At 40.9% G+C, this 15,326-nt stretch overlaps 1 protein-coding gene across 6 annotated transcripts in view; it reads left to right on the top strand.

Moving 5' to 3' along the window:
* DIP2C (disco interacting protein 2 homolog C) overlaps positions 1–15,326 on the top strand; it is a 325,831-nt gene that overhangs the window by 228,570 nt on the left and 81,935 nt on the right. For all 6 annotated transcript variants that reach the window (XM_063324435.1, XM_063324438.1, XM_063324436.1 and 3 more), the window contains 4 exons: positions 10,101–10,224; positions 10,855–10,964; positions 12,320–12,422; positions 12,772–12,836. In XM_063324435.1, coding sequence (XP_063180505.1) covers positions 10,101–10,224; positions 10,855–10,964; positions 12,320–12,422; positions 12,772–12,836 — 402 coding nt within the window. The remainder of the gene's footprint in view (positions 1–10,100; positions 10,225–10,854; positions 10,965–12,319; positions 12,423–12,771; positions 12,837–15,326) is intronic.

The raw sequence follows: 15,326 nt of genomic DNA, 5'->3' as shown, positions 1-15,326 counted from the left end.
TGCTGATTTTCCACCTGTCCCTGCAACCCAAGCTATGTTATGATGCCACTAGTGCTGTGTATGCTACTTCAAAGCAGTCAGGGAAATGCCTTCTCCTGTGTCTGTGTGTGCATATGTATCCCGAAGCTTCTGTCACCACAATCATCTCTGCCAAGGCTGGCACTTTGAACAAATTAAGTTTGGGAATTCTTACCGTAGAACATACATTCATAGAGAAAACTGACCATTGCTGATCAAAAGCCTTTCACCCCCAGTGTTGGTTCAGAGATTCAACCGTGTATCCTAGGGAAGTGTTACAGACACAGCAGTTCCAGAAAGAATGCCCGGGGGCAGTGAGGGGAGGGGGCTCAGCGGTGTAGGCGGGCCACAGCTGGGATGCTTACACTGATGCTGCTGAACTGGCATTTTTTTCTGAGGATGTATGCCTTGAAGGCTGTAAATACAGCAAAATGTATTTATTCATTGCAGGTTCTTTTTGTCATATCCCCTTAATTTTACCATAGCTGGCCACAATGCCTGTTGTAAGGTTCTCTCAAATATCCCCTTATATAATCCCTTTTTTATTTGCTAGCACTAATAATGCCTTACTTTAATTATTTGGTCTGGAATTGTCCACATAAAGTGTGTTATTTAATCCTTATAAGCTTTCATTTTAAAATGAAATTCTTTTGGAAAGTGTTGACTGGAGCCACGAGGTGTTTCCAAGGAAAGGGCTGGGGAAATTGCTCACTTTTTCAATTTTTCAGTTGTCAAGGGTGTGGGGTTTTTTTAAATGCTTTGGTATCACAGCACCCTGGAGCAGAAGCTGAAATCTTTGTTTCATGGACAGGTAGGCCGCCTTTCGAATGAAAAGCCATGAAAAGAAGTTTCTAAGCCCTCATAAAGGCTTTACAGGTTGCACATCTCACATAGCAATTTAACAGCTAAAAATATCTGGAGATTCCTTCCTAACTGAACATGTTTGAACCTTCCTCATCTCTGAGAAGCTGAGTTGATATCATCATTTCTCCATTATGTTCACACATGCCCTGGCCAATATCTGTGGTGGGCCCTTGCCATGGTGAAACCAGAAGCTGGCAGGGAGAGAAAGGGTGGCAGCTGGGGGCAGGGACGGTTTGCTAAACTGGTGAAGGAGTAGAGAGGTGGCGGAAAGTGAGTGGATCCGACAATAAAAGTCCATGATCCAGCTGAGCAGATGTGAGAGGAGCTCAGCAGAAGGAAGGACACTGGGAACCGAGGGAAAGAGGAGACAGGAGGTGCCCCAGCTTAACTGGCTAAGGCTGGAGGAAAGCGCAGGTGAGCTAGAAAGGCCATGCAAGGAGAGAGGATGGGACCTCAACTAGTCTACCTGCTTTGGGGAATGGGGTTCTGCTACTCGGTTTGTAAAATGTTGTATTGAGAGCACTGAGAGGTGGACATGACTATAGAATGAGGATAATGATTTTAGTAGTAGAAATACAGCACATTTGTGTTGGGCTATCACCGTGTTTTCACGTGTGGATGCAGTACCTTAAGATAGTTTGAGACAGTTGCATAACATGGTGCATTATTTCAATATAAACCAGAGATTTTAAATGCATCCACAAAAAAAGGCAAGGAGACTATATACATTTTAGGATCATACAGAGTGCTCACATGGGTAGGTCTGCATTCATTCCAGACAAAAAAAAGAAGCAACATGGCTTTGAGGGATAAAAATCTAATAAGTCTTTCCCTGTTACTATTTTCCAAGGTTTAATGACATTTTAAAGTACATGGATACATGTAAATTTGATTTATTTTGGAACATCTGATACCACATCCATCCAGTAAACTATAAAATCCAGCTGTCCAAGTAGATACTCTGTGTCAAATTAATAACTTACCCTAATTTGGCTGAACCTCTTGGGTGCCTTTTTTAAAAAAATATGTATGTGTATATATGGATATATAAATATACACTTACACATGCATATATATATTTATATAAAAGCATATCTGCAGACTTAGACTGTTTAACAATTGCCAAGATCATTCCATAATGTTTAAATATCAAATTAATAAAACAATAACAGAGATGTCAGTGGTACAGTTAGAAAAACAACATGATCTATGATCTATAAATAAAACTATGCAATCTCACAGCATATACTATTGCAAATATTTTTGCATTTGTTTGTGTGGAATGGGAACTGGAGTGGAAACAATGAGATGAAAATCATGCTTTGAGTAGTCCCAGAAGGAATACCTCTGCTTGGTCAAATGGCAGCGGATTGCTTCTGGCATCCGTGGGAAGATGTCATTCGTGTCATCACACAATGGCCTAGACTGTTCTTTTGTGCTTTCCCATTATTTGTTCTCTTTTCCACATGCTTCAGTACATTCTGGCAGTGGACATTTTATTGGTTTGCTTTTTGGAAGAAAGAGATGTGAAGTAACAAATAGACCAAAAATTATATTATAGGCTAATACAGACTTACAGAATCATAAGCTGGTACAAGATGAGTTATTTCAGGGAGCTATATTATGAGCACATTTTTAATGTTAAAAATCTGAATTAGCAGCTTTAATACTGTTCCGCATTTTCATAAAGAAGACTTTTTCACAGCTCTGTGGAAATTTTTTGTGCCTGACAGTTTAAAATTTAGCAGTAATGTTTGCAGCCAGATAGCCTTTTGGATGACATATTACTCTGCAGACATCTATATCCACATGGAAGTAAAGACTTCAGCTTTACCAGCCCACAGATTTTTTGTGCATTCCCTTTTCTTCGTAGCTTGACTGTTACTTTTTAAAGATTTTGGCAGGGTTTTTTCCAGTTCGTTATTAGGTGAGGGTCCATCTCTCCTGGCACTTTTCTCTGTGTCCCATCTTTGTGTTGAGAGAAGAAACAGAATTAGCTGTACTTCCCCCAGGGACTTGAGGAGCCCAGTCTGACATGGCATCTGGGGTGGATTGCCTGAATCCCAGCAACCACGCAGCATTCTCTAGTTTATTTTTTTTCCCAGAACGCTTCCTGGTTTCAACAAAGACCTGGGAATTGGCATTCACATCAGCATGGGTTTGGGTCTTTAGACTTGGGAAATCAGATCTCAAATTGAAAACTGAAATCCTAGGCTTTTTTTTTTAAGTACATCAAAACTAACTCTTTATTCTAGACGCAGCAGTCAGGGGTTCCATGGTCATTGTAGCAATAGAATAAACAGCATGTTTTATTTCTTCTTCTTTTCATGTATTAGTACCACTGAAATGCCTGTGTCATGAGCAGTCCCCAGAATTTTTACAACTTATCCTCACCCCTTGGATTATGGACTGTGTTATTTCAGAAGTGTCCCTCTTTCCAAATATTTTATGTTTCCCAAACATTAGCGAATAGTGTATTCTATACAACATCTCTTCCTTCAGAGCTGCCACTTTTGTTAATCTTGTCTGAAGCTGAAGTATTACAAATTGTTTCATTGTATATGTGATATGATATGAATTGCAAACTATATATCATAGAGCGTGCCATCAAAGTAGATGATGTGGGATTTTCAACATGTCAAGTTCTAGTTCAAATAGCAATTTAATATTTCCCTTATGGAAAGATTTTAAAATATGTTTTTGATTTCTTTTTCTTTAGATTTTTTAGGTTAATGTTTTTTTCCATTTGATGGGCACCATGAAAATTATTGTTGTTCTGCTCTGATACAGTCAGGGGAGCTAATCAGTTTTAATCTTAAAATAACATTTTTGTCCTCCAAGCACATTCATAGTTATGCTCAATCACATGCTGCGAACGTATGAACAAAGCAGTCCCACATAGATCTTTATGGCCTCCTTATCATAGGTGGTGAGTATTTGTAGCAGGGTATGACATGAAAGCATGTAAGACTCTATTCCTCAGTCAAAAAACTGTTTCCTGGCCTGTTAGATTTAATGCTGTGTGTGCTTCCAGCAGGCGTTTCTGTGCTCTTCCAGACACTGGCTCTGACGGTGTGATTAGAAGAATGTCCCTGTGTATTGTCATAGGAAATCTGAACATATCCACTCCAGGACACTTTTTTTCTTTTTTTTTTTAAAGGATGCTCCGTATGTTCATAGGGTATAAACTGTTTTTCAGGAGCTCTTTTTATTAAATCCTGAGAAGTTAGGTTATTAAAGCTTTAACGGTAGACAGAGAGATATATCTCTTTAAAAACAGTGAAATTGTCCCAGTCTTGTCTTCCATTTGAAGGCAGAATTGTATTCCAAAGGAAATACACCTTGAAGCCTTTCATAGTCTTTCAGGGCCTGAGATCAAATGAGCTTTGTTTCCTCTCAGCTTTAGTCACTGTTGGACTGTAGAGTGCCAGAAACACTGGCGCTCTACGTACTTTCGAACATCTTTTGACAGTGCACCTCTTTCTCCACTGGATTTAGAATATGCATAAAATGTTATATATTTTCTTTTCGATGACACAGTTTTCCAGTCCCTCCAAAGAACACAAGTTCCCTCAGCCCCACATGAGCCCCTGGCGCCCACTGCTGGACCCCTGTGCCCATCCTTCCCTCTTCATACACTTCGGCAGATGGGCACTGAGCAGAGGTCTTTGCTCAGTTGGCCACAGTGAATCTCAGATCCTTTAAAGTCTACTTTTTCTTTTATATAAGAAAAGAAAAAGTCTACTTTTTCTTTGCTTATACGAGTTTAGGAAATGGTAGTTTCCTAGAGAGCGTTTCATGCAGTGGCCCCTGCCAAAAATAACCATTGTCTTTAACTTAACCATTGTCTCTAACTTAAGAGTTTTGGACGTTAAGACTGCTTGTAGTCGCAGATTTCACATACAAATTACAGCCAGACAGCAAAGCTCTGTCTGAGGAGACAGCTGATTTCTTCATCTTAAAGCTGGTTACGAAGATTACGTCTGCTTTGTGTTTAACTTTTGTTAAGGTCTTTTGTATTTGTGTTTTAAAAAGAGAAGGTTTTCTGAATGCCTTTTCACTTTTGTTTCAGAACTGGTGATGCTTGGCCTTTATGTCTGGTGGTTGCCCTATTTGTTTTTACCAGCAAATTTTTGTTAGGGTAAGGGCAAATGGAGCTCCAGTAAGCATCGTAACAGAAAACAAGATTAGTTCAGTCTGCGAGGCTTCGCCACATAATTCTCATTTTGAAAGCAGTCTGGGATTTGCAAGTGGACAGGAGTAACCTTTATCAGGCCAACCTTCGCACAGGCTGTCTCTTCCTTCCTTCCTTATTAGATAAGGACATGCACTCTCACTCGCAGAGAAAGGATCATAATTGTTTTCCTTCACACAGATACTCTCACAAAGCATTACAGAAATGACATTAACAGCATGCTGAAATGCAACCACACGTGGGATTTTTTTATCCTGACAATGAATTATCACTCTCTGCAGCAGGAAGAAGACAATTTGCCTGCAGGTACTGGTGAAAACCTTTAGGGATCCTTTAATAAAAGTCTTTAGAGAACCTTGAATGGCTACCTACAGCAGAGAGGATTTCCGGCTCGCTTCATCTGAAAGATTGATCTCTCTAGGTGTGTGCAGACATAGTCTAAAGCTATGCAGACCTCATTTTTCGTACCTCAGCAAGTGCTGTGCCTTCAAGAAATGTAAAATGATAGTTCCAAAGTCAGCAATCGGTCTCAAACCTCATGCTACAATATCTCATCTCTGTCTTTTGCCTTCCACCTGCATTATGTGTCATTTCAAACTGTGAATTGTGGTGGATTTGACAATGAGCATTGCTGGCAAGTCTCTCCCCGTCTGCGGTTGGGACTGTGGTGGTTGAGTTGTTTCACCTGGTCTCCGCTGGCTCCCTGAAGTTTTTTCTACCCCCACAAAATTCAGCAAAATAAAGTATTTGTGGCAAGTGAGGGTTTGCCAAAGTAGCACGTTAGCATAAATTACCAAAATAGCAAATAACACTGCTGACAAAACAGGGCCCCCTGAAAATTTATTCACTTTACGGGCAGGAGGGTGATTTTATTTAGGGGGGGAGGAGGATCTTTTTTTTTTTTGGCAGCAGATAATTTGATTTCTTCTTTTTTTTTTACTTACAAAGCACTTTTCAGCATTGCAGACATCCATTTTACATTACTCAAAGGGATGCCAATAGCTTGTCTCTGAAATCTGAAATAATCAATGCCTTTAAAGTCAGTGGTCTTTTTCCTGGCCCACATGGAAGCTTTGATTGCTTCAAGCAAATGACTGCATTTGCACCTCAAACTTAATTTTTCAAACTTACAAGTTTTACCCAAGTGCTTTTTCCTCACTGCTCTGGGCCTGTCCTGTTGGGGTATGAGGAACAGCGAAGACTATCATGTTCCTGTGCTTGAGTGTGTAGGTGGGGTTGTGATATCTCTGTGGGATGTATAAGGCTCTCAGCTTGAGATGGTTTCAGATCTTCCATCTCCTGGCTCTCAATCCAGTAGCTCAGCACCACTTGAGTAGTTAGTAATAATTGCTTCTGTGGTGCAGCAGGTATCGCAGGGGCACCTCCGTGGGGCAAAGGACGTTGACCTCTTCTTCATGTCGACCTCTTCTTCATGTCGCTGTTCTCTGCAGTACTTTTTGCTTCTAAGTCAGGATGAAGCCACCAGAAGCAGGCAGGAGTTGTAGTGAGAGCTCGTTAGGAGGTGCGAGACTGAGACTCAAAGTGGGGATAACGGACGCAGACGCGCAGACTGCCAGAAAACTTCATTGTGTTTGTACTGTAAATCCTCAACTGGAGCTCCTATGGCCGTAGAGAACAGTGTTTATCACAGTACCTCTACTTCAGCATCTTGATTTGTTTTTTTCTTGCAAGGCAGTATTTAGTGTGGACAACAAGGGCACGGCATAGGATTTGAAAATCTGTAAAACACACTGGGTATTGTCCACACATGGTGAAATTCTTCCAATTTCCTGTGGTAGTATTGTGCCACATAATTGTTTAGCCACATTGTCCTTTCAAATAAAAGAAGTAATTGTACAGAAAAGAATGGAGCGAAGATTTTAATGCTTTTGAGATGGGGTTGTCCTGATGTAAAACAGCCTGTTATTAGAAACTGTGACATGTGAGTAGATTGTATTAAGTAATCTATACGTGATTCTCTCTGCTTATGCGTGAACTACTACAAATGAATGAATATTTATGTGGACATGCTCTGACCTGCTTGATAGGGCACTAAGTGGAAGCATAGTCATTCTTTCTTGTGTTATCTAAAAAACTCAAACTGTTAATACAAATTTCCTCTTCCTGTTGTTTTGTTTTGCTATGAGAAGAGCTTGGCAGATCACTTCTTAACTGATGCATCCCCCTGGGCCACGATATGCTGATGCTCTACGGTCCGAGCTTTCTACTGGTTTACATATGTTAGATTTCTTAATGGGATTGATTAGGTTAGTTTCTGCTTATAAAGTCCTGCGTTAAATGGAATTCAATTGCTTGAGAGTCGGCATTTTCTTGGTACGGTGGTGAAACAGCTTGCTAGCAGTCTTTTGTAGGGCATCCAGTTACAACAACATTTTATTTCTAATTTGAAATTGAGAATGATGCAGTTGCTGTTATATGCACTTTTTTTTAATTGGTAGTTAGAAATTCATACATATACATACATAGGTAACCATTTTTTAGATTGAATTTAGTGGGAAATTTGGGAAAATGGTAGTATGGATCAGATACTTCAAAAAACTGGTGACCTCCCTTTATACATGATAGAGTAGCAAGTCTCTGGACAAGACAGAGGCTATGTCTTGTCCAAGGAGTGATGTTCTCCATGGAGCACTCCAGCCCTCATCTTCCTGCCATTCTTTCTAAAGGGACCTCCAAGGAGAGCCATTTCTCCTGCACTGTTCAGGTACCCACATTTCCTTCTGTTGAGCAGACTCCAAGAGTGGAGACACCAGGTCTCATCCTAATGTTGAACCAGGATCCTGTCTGGCTAAGTACTTGTCCCAGGGGTTTAAAACATGGATATGGATGAGCTAACACAAGCACCAGTGAGGACAGCAATGCCTGACAAAGCCCTTTTTGTCCTCTAAGCTCCCCTGGTGCAGGTACGATGGAGTCAACAGCATGCTCCCCAAAATGTTCTTCATGGATATGCTAGTATTATTCTCTGTTGTTCAAAAGCTACTTTCCTTGTCTGGTTTTTTATTGGAAAAGATGATGCACAAGCTTAATTTTAAAAAGTCTTTCTGAAAAAATACCTTGACAGTTTTTCCTGGTTTTATATGCAAAAGCAAATGCAGTAATTCCGGATGGAAGGAGCTACATAGCATAGTTTTGACAGATCAGTTTATTGTCCCGCATTATTTACTCAGCTATCAAAGTTCTGATAATTGCTACCTTATACATATTTTGAGATGGTATGGAAAACAAGCTTTTGTTTCTCCTCTGTTCTCATTGCTTCTCCATTTTAGATGGCTTTATTTGGCTACATAAAAATTGGATTAAAAATTAGTCAGATAGATTCCTTCTATCATACAGTTTTGCTTTGAATAAATCAATAAATTAAGGCGACCATTCTGTATTTCTGGTTGCTTCCATGGTTAAGTGTGCTTTATGGTTGATTTGAAAGATATTTTAATTTGATCTTTTAAGACTCTGTAGGCTATTTTCTATAGAATCATTCTGTGAAGAAAGGGTTAGTATTTCTATATGCATTTACATCTAAGGCTCTGTTGAAAACCCTAGTGGATAGATGTAAAGTTCATGAAAGAATCATGACAAGACACTAAACATAAGGCAGACATAATGCTGCAGAAGTATAGCATCTCTTAAAGAACAGTTATGGCCTAGACTTGAAAATCATTACATGACTTTTTAGCCTCGCTGCCTATATCCCCTTGATGAAAGTAAAATGTTATGTGCTTTCTCTAATGGGCACTTGTCTATCTGTAGTGCTTCTGAAATGTGTCTGTAACTACTCAATGAAATTGCTATTGACAAACCAGGTTAGATCAGCATAAATAGTGATACTGTCACCACTGTATGCCCATCATAACATCTTAAGGGTTGAAAGCTTTTTCCAGGTGGAAGGATTTATAGCCCATGTTATTTCCTAGAATCATCACAGAATCACAGAATGGTTGAGGTTGACTGAGACCTCTGAAGGGCATCTGGTCCAGCTTCCCTGCTCAAGCAGGGCCATGTAGAGCAGGTTGCCCAGGACTATGTCCAGGTGGCTTTTGAGGATCTCCAAGGACAGAGACTCCACAACCTCTCTGGGCAACCTGTGCCAGTTACCCACACAGTAAGAAAGTGTTTCCTGATGTTCAGAAGGAACCTCTTCGGTTTTGGTTTGTGCCCATTGCCTCTGGTCCTGTCACTGGCCACCACTGGGAAAAGCCTGGCTTGATCTTCTTTACGCCCTCCCTTCAGATGTTTGTACACATTGATGTGTACTCATGTACACCCCTCTAAACCTTCTCAAGGCTGAGCAGTCCCAGCTCTCTCAGTTGTTCCTCATAGCAAAGATGCTTCAGTCCCTTAATTATCATAATGGGCCTTCGCTGGACTCTCTCCATTAGCTCCATGTCTTATAGTTGGAATTCCAGAACTGGATTCAGCACTTCCCCTCTAGTAGTGCTGAGTAGAGGGGAAGGATCACCTCCCTCAACCTTCTGGCAATACTTTCCCTAACACAGGATACCATTTGCCCTCTTTGTGCAAGAGCACATTGCTGGCTCACATTCAACTTGGTGTCCACCAGGACCCCCAGGTCCTTTACTTTCCAGCCAGTCAGCGCCCCAGCCAGCGCTGGTGCAAGGGGTTGTTCCTCCCCAGGCTCAGGACTTTGCATTTGCCTTGGTTGAACTTGGTGAGATTCCCGTTGGGCCATTTCTCCAGGGGTCCCCCTGGAAGGCACAGCCCTCTGGCATGTCAGCCACCCTCCCAGCCACTCATCATTTCTGAAGAAATATGAGAGTGGGAGCCATCTGATGGCTTCAGTTCTCTTTGTGATTTATGTTGTAACGGACAAGAGGCTATCATCTAGGTTGTCAATGTACAATGAGTTTTGCTAATCTGCTAAGTTGCTTAAAGGAAAGAGACTGTTTTCCTCTCAAGATAATATGCCCAAGGACATAACGTTTTCAGCCTGTAATCACTTTTAATCAATTCTGTGTATTGCTTTTATTTTGTCATCTCTTAGGATGCAGGAAGTCAACAAATAGGCTTTTTGCTGGGAAGCTGTGGAGTTACTGTGGCCTTGACTAGTGACGCATGCCATAAAGGACTGCCTAAAAGCCCCACAGGGGAGATACCACAGTTTAAAGGTAAGCTAACCCTTGTTAATCATGGATATCATGGGTCATTTGCTACAGCAACAGTCACTTGTTTAGTTGTAGTGGGTGAGGATCAGGCTTGTGATGAAACACTTGCCCCGGGAGCAGCCGTGGCTGCTGGGACGCGATTGCCCCCACTGGGAGTCCCTGGCTGGGAGAGATCTTGCTCCCGCCTCATGGCTGCTGAGCACTGTGAGTGCTCCTGATTTGGTTCTCTGCTGGCTCAGCCAGGCTGCCGAGATCATCTGTGGCCACAAGCGAAATCAAACCAACAGACCTAGGACTGTAGCAAATGAGAAGCATTCGTACAGTTCAGTCCTATAGCTAAGCGGTAGGGACAGTAACCTCTGACACCAGGGTGGTAATAAACTGTTTGGGTCAACAACACCTTAAACTGCCCAGCCATTTCTTCAGGGGTTGTCCGAGAAGGCCTTGGTGCTTGATAGCCGTGTTAAGAAAGCAGTTCTGGAAAATCCTCTTTCCCGTGCTGCGCTGAGGTTTAAGAGAACAATGTTTAGGTAATGGTGACACAGGCATTTGGGAAAAAACTGGCAAAGAAGAATTTTGTCTTGTCTCATCCGGCAGAAGCTCAACAAAAGCTGACTTTTCTTTGTACCTCAGGCTGGCCAAAGCTGCTGTGGTTTGTCACAGAGTCCAAACACCTCTCCAAGCCGCCTCGTGACTGGTTCCCACACATCAAGGATGCAAACAATGACACAGCTTACATTGAGGTGAGTTAATGAAGATGCATCTTCTCCTCAAGTCATTGCATATGGCACTTCTGGATTAGGTAAACATCATTATTCATTCACTAGTCACAGAAGCAAAGAACATCCTGTTATAGCTTGTTAATAAGTAATATTTTCTAATAAATTATACTGGATATTGATTTCAGAAAAGTTAATGAAATGTTAAATTGCATTTTGGGGGTTTCTAACGTTAATATTTTTATGTCGTCGGTGTGGCTGCCACAATATTATATTAAACTTGCCTTGACCGATCTCGGTCTCATTCACAGTGTGGGCTTGCCCACTAGCCTTGAGATGTCTAGATGGCAAGTTTCACAGTGAAGCTTCAGTTGTCATATCCCAACCTTCAGACCCTTTGAAAAAGAAGGAACTTCTTGTTCAAATGCTTGCCTGTCACTTACTGCTTTGTGAGTCACACTCCCCCCGGAAGACCAGCGTCAGAAAGAGAAAATTAGTGATGCTTTTAAGTTTAATTTTTCTCCTTTTTTTTCCCGTTCTTTTTTCCCCACTTCTACATAGACTCAAATGCTTTGAATTCAGTGATGTTAGTGTTGAATTTAAATGATTATTCAAAGGGAATAAGTTTAAGTGAATGGAGCAAAGGTATTTCCTATTTTCGTGCAGTCAGAACACTGGGCTAGAGAAGCAGAGAAGCCTCCATTTTCAATCTTGCTGATTATCTTCATCATGGAGAAAGATAAATGTTTAATTTACTTTAATTGCCACTGATAGTTTTCAGACTCTTGCATAAAGTTGCAAAAATTACTGCAATCATCAGCAATGGTCTCCCGCCTCTTTTTTTGCGGCTGTCTCATGACTCTTTCATATTCTTCTGATCAAAGAGCTTGTGTGTTTCAGACTATATGCGTATAGATTACTGTAACAGCACCCAGCAAGAATTCTACGGTCAGCCCTTATCCCATGCCTTATTAGACACAGAAAGGAGAAGCTCAGGTTTTGGTTGGCCTATAAAATCTAACACGTGGACACTGAGCAGACTGAACTAGGTTATTCTCTGCTAAATCTAGCCAGTCCTTTAGTCATTAACGTGATCAGAATTGTTAGAATTATTTTTCCATAATGCCTGTTTTCAAACAGCAGATGGATTTCTGGTATCAAGCCTGGGAAGCTTCAGTCAAAAAGAGCAGCCTGTCTGCAAAAAGTGTCTTTTAACAAAAAAATGCCTCCCAAACTCCTCAATACTGCTGCCTTCTTAAAATAGAGTCATTAGATGTGTCCATCATTCACCTACATAGGAAACACTTTAAACATAGCTATTAAATAATGGAAATAGGACAACTATTGCACATTGACTTTCCCTGCTTATTTCTTTTTAGTACAAAACATGTAAAGATGGAAGCGTGCTTGGGGTGACTGTGACAAGGATTGCCCTGCTGACGCACTGCCAAGCTCTGACCCAGGCATGTGGATACACAGAAGGTATGGAGTACACTTCCCTTGCTTCGTCCTTAAAATCAAGTGTGAATTGTAATTTGTTTCTCACCAGGCTCCTGTCTTATTTAAATAGATCTGTGTCAAAGGCTTCTAGATTTAAAAAACTGATTTTTTTTTTATTGGTTTTAGAAAATATGCACACATTTAAAATACCTTTGTGAGAGGTACAAATAATGTCCTAGCCAATACAAATCCTGCAGTGGAGACTCACTATGAAAATTAAGCTTTGAGGTCATCAGTCATGTTATACTGAAGCTTCCTTCCTTTGAGTGGGTTTGCCTTGGGTCAATGCCATGGTCTAAAAAATAAACTCTGTTTTGTTTTTGTTGGACAGCTGAAACAATTGTGAATGTATTAGATTTCAAGAAGGATGTTGGTTTATGGCATGGGATTCTTACAGTAAGTATGTTTTTTTATTTTGTGTGACTATTTGAAAATAAACTAACCTATTATGCTTATTACTATCACAAACTGGGATCTCCTACTGCTTCTTCTAAGACAATTTTTTCTGCTTTGAAAGCAAAAAATATGTGACTTAAACCCATGATCTTCCGCTGGTGCCCTTACCCATAATAAGCATGGTAAAGATGCCAGTGTATTTTTATCCAGCATGTCAAGTACCCTGTCTCCATTCTTACCATGTTATTTTGATCTTACTGCTGCATAATTTTGAGATCAAACTTTAAAGGACAAACAACGTTAAATTAGTACTGGCCTCCGTAAGGATATGATCCAATGGCATAGCTATATTGACACTGACTAGCTTCTCTATCAAAACTCCCACCAACAGATGGTTTTGATAACATTAAAGTATTTTTGTTACTCTAAATTGCATAAATTGATGATACCAAACTGAGTGGAGAAGGGGGTGCTTCAGAAGAGATAACCACCCTGCGGGAAGACCTAGATAGGCTGGAAGACTGGGCTCACACTCTTACGAAGCTTAACAAGGACAGGTTAAACTGGGAAAACACCTGGGAAAACATAATCCAGGAGTGCAGCACAGGCTGGGATCTACCCAGTTGGAGAGCAGCTCTATGGAAAGGGACCTGGGGATCCTGGTGGACAACAAGCTCAATATGAGTGAACAGTGTGCTGCTGTGGCAAAGAAAACCAACAGGATGCTGGGCTGCACCAACAAGGGCATCACCAGCAGAGATAAAGAAGTCATTATCCCACTCGACTCAGCCCTTGTCAGGACACACCTGGCATACTGTGTTCACTTTTGGTCCCCACTTTACAAAAAAGCTGTGGAGACGCTGGAGAGGGTCCAGAGAAGGGTCACACAGACGATCAAAGGACTGGGAAGCTCGCCATGTGAGGAAAGGCTGAGAGAATTGGGTTTGTTCAGCCTTGAGAAAAGAAGGCTGAGGGGAGACCTTATCACCATGTTCCAGTACTTAAAGGGTGGCTACAAAGAAGATGGAGACTCCCTTTTTACACAGAGTCACATGGAAAAGATGAGGGGTAATGGGTACAAGTTATTCCTGGGGAGTTTCCAATTGGACACAAGAGGAAAATTTTTCCCAATGAGAAAAATCATCCATTGGAATAATCTCCCCAGGGAAGTGGCTGATTCCCCATCATTGGACACTTTTAAGATTCAGCTGGACAGTGTGCTGGGACATCTTGTCTAGACTGTGATTTTGCCAAGAAAGGTTGGACCAGATGATCCTCAAGGTCCCTTCTAACCTGGTATTCTATGATTCTGTAATTCTATGAAATTGTCTACTTCCTGTTTGAATGTCTTCCTCGACTGACATGGGAGACGATTGGCATATTTTTAAGGATTCCTTCCAAAGGTGCTGCTGCAGTCAGTGACTGACAAAATACTTATTATTCAGTGATCGTTTTAAGAACAGATACTAAGTTTTGAAGGGTTGCTGTTTGGGGATCCCAGGATGTACAGGCCCTACATGATTCCCAGGAATCCAATGTACTTCTTCCATGCGGTGTTATACTGTTTGTAATATAAAAGGGCAGCAGTAACATGTCTGAAGCAGAAATGGTCTATTAGGCTTAACGCTCGTAAGTATCTCATGTTAAAAAACCGTATCACTGAAGTTGAAAGCAAGCATCTAATAGAGCTTTTCTATGCCTTCCTTTGCTATTAATCTTGGTACAAACTTCATTGTTTTTGTGACTTCCCTGTAAGTGCTCTTCCTGTACCTACATTTGTGCCAGTCTGAAAGGAGAATTATCTTTTGCAGTTCTGCAAGTCTTTAGATGACTAATCTGCTGGGACACTTGACCTGTGTGAGGAACAACTTTCTTAAGCCTAGGTTTTCCAAAATAAATACTGTATTTAACCTGAGCTGCTATGAGGGGAGACGTGTTACCCTCAGAAGATGTTTCCAAATCGTAACAGAAGTAAAGCAGCAGCTCATTTACAGTCTGTTTGTTTAGCACTAACACTTGAGAAATCACTAAAGCAATTGACTGCCTCAGGCTGGGAGATCGGCTTTGGGTCTGTCATTGGCTTCACTCAGCTGCTTTTTCTAAACTTCCTGCAACTTCTCATGACCTTGTTGAAAATACTGAAATTAGCTCACCTGGAGAAGGAATAAAAAACCTCTTCCATTTATTTTCTGTTAAAATAAATTGACTTCTGCTTAATCTGTGACTCAAATTTCTCTGTCTGCTGTCTTTTCAACAATTTATGCCCAGCTAGCGTTAGTAGTTTTTCAGTCTTGACAAAAATGAATTTCTTTGGACAGGATGTTGCTGTTGCTTGTCCTTTTGAGTAAAGAGTCTTCATATATACTGAAGTTTAGCAGGCTTAGGAATAATATTATATTAACCTACACAGCAAGTACACAGACATTGTTCATTCAGTGTTTTTTACTTCTTCTATTAAAAGTGAATGGCTTAGAGTATAAAGAGGAAGAA

This window comes from Chroicocephalus ridibundus, chromosome 2 (assembly GCF_963924245.1).
Source record: "Chroicocephalus ridibundus chromosome 2, bChrRid1.1, whole genome shotgun sequence".
Taxonomy (NCBI): Eukaryota; Metazoa; Chordata; class Aves; order Charadriiformes; family Laridae; genus Chroicocephalus; species Chroicocephalus ridibundus.
Note: the sequence above shows the minus strand (reverse complement) of the source record. Positions and strands in the feature narration are given on the sequence as shown.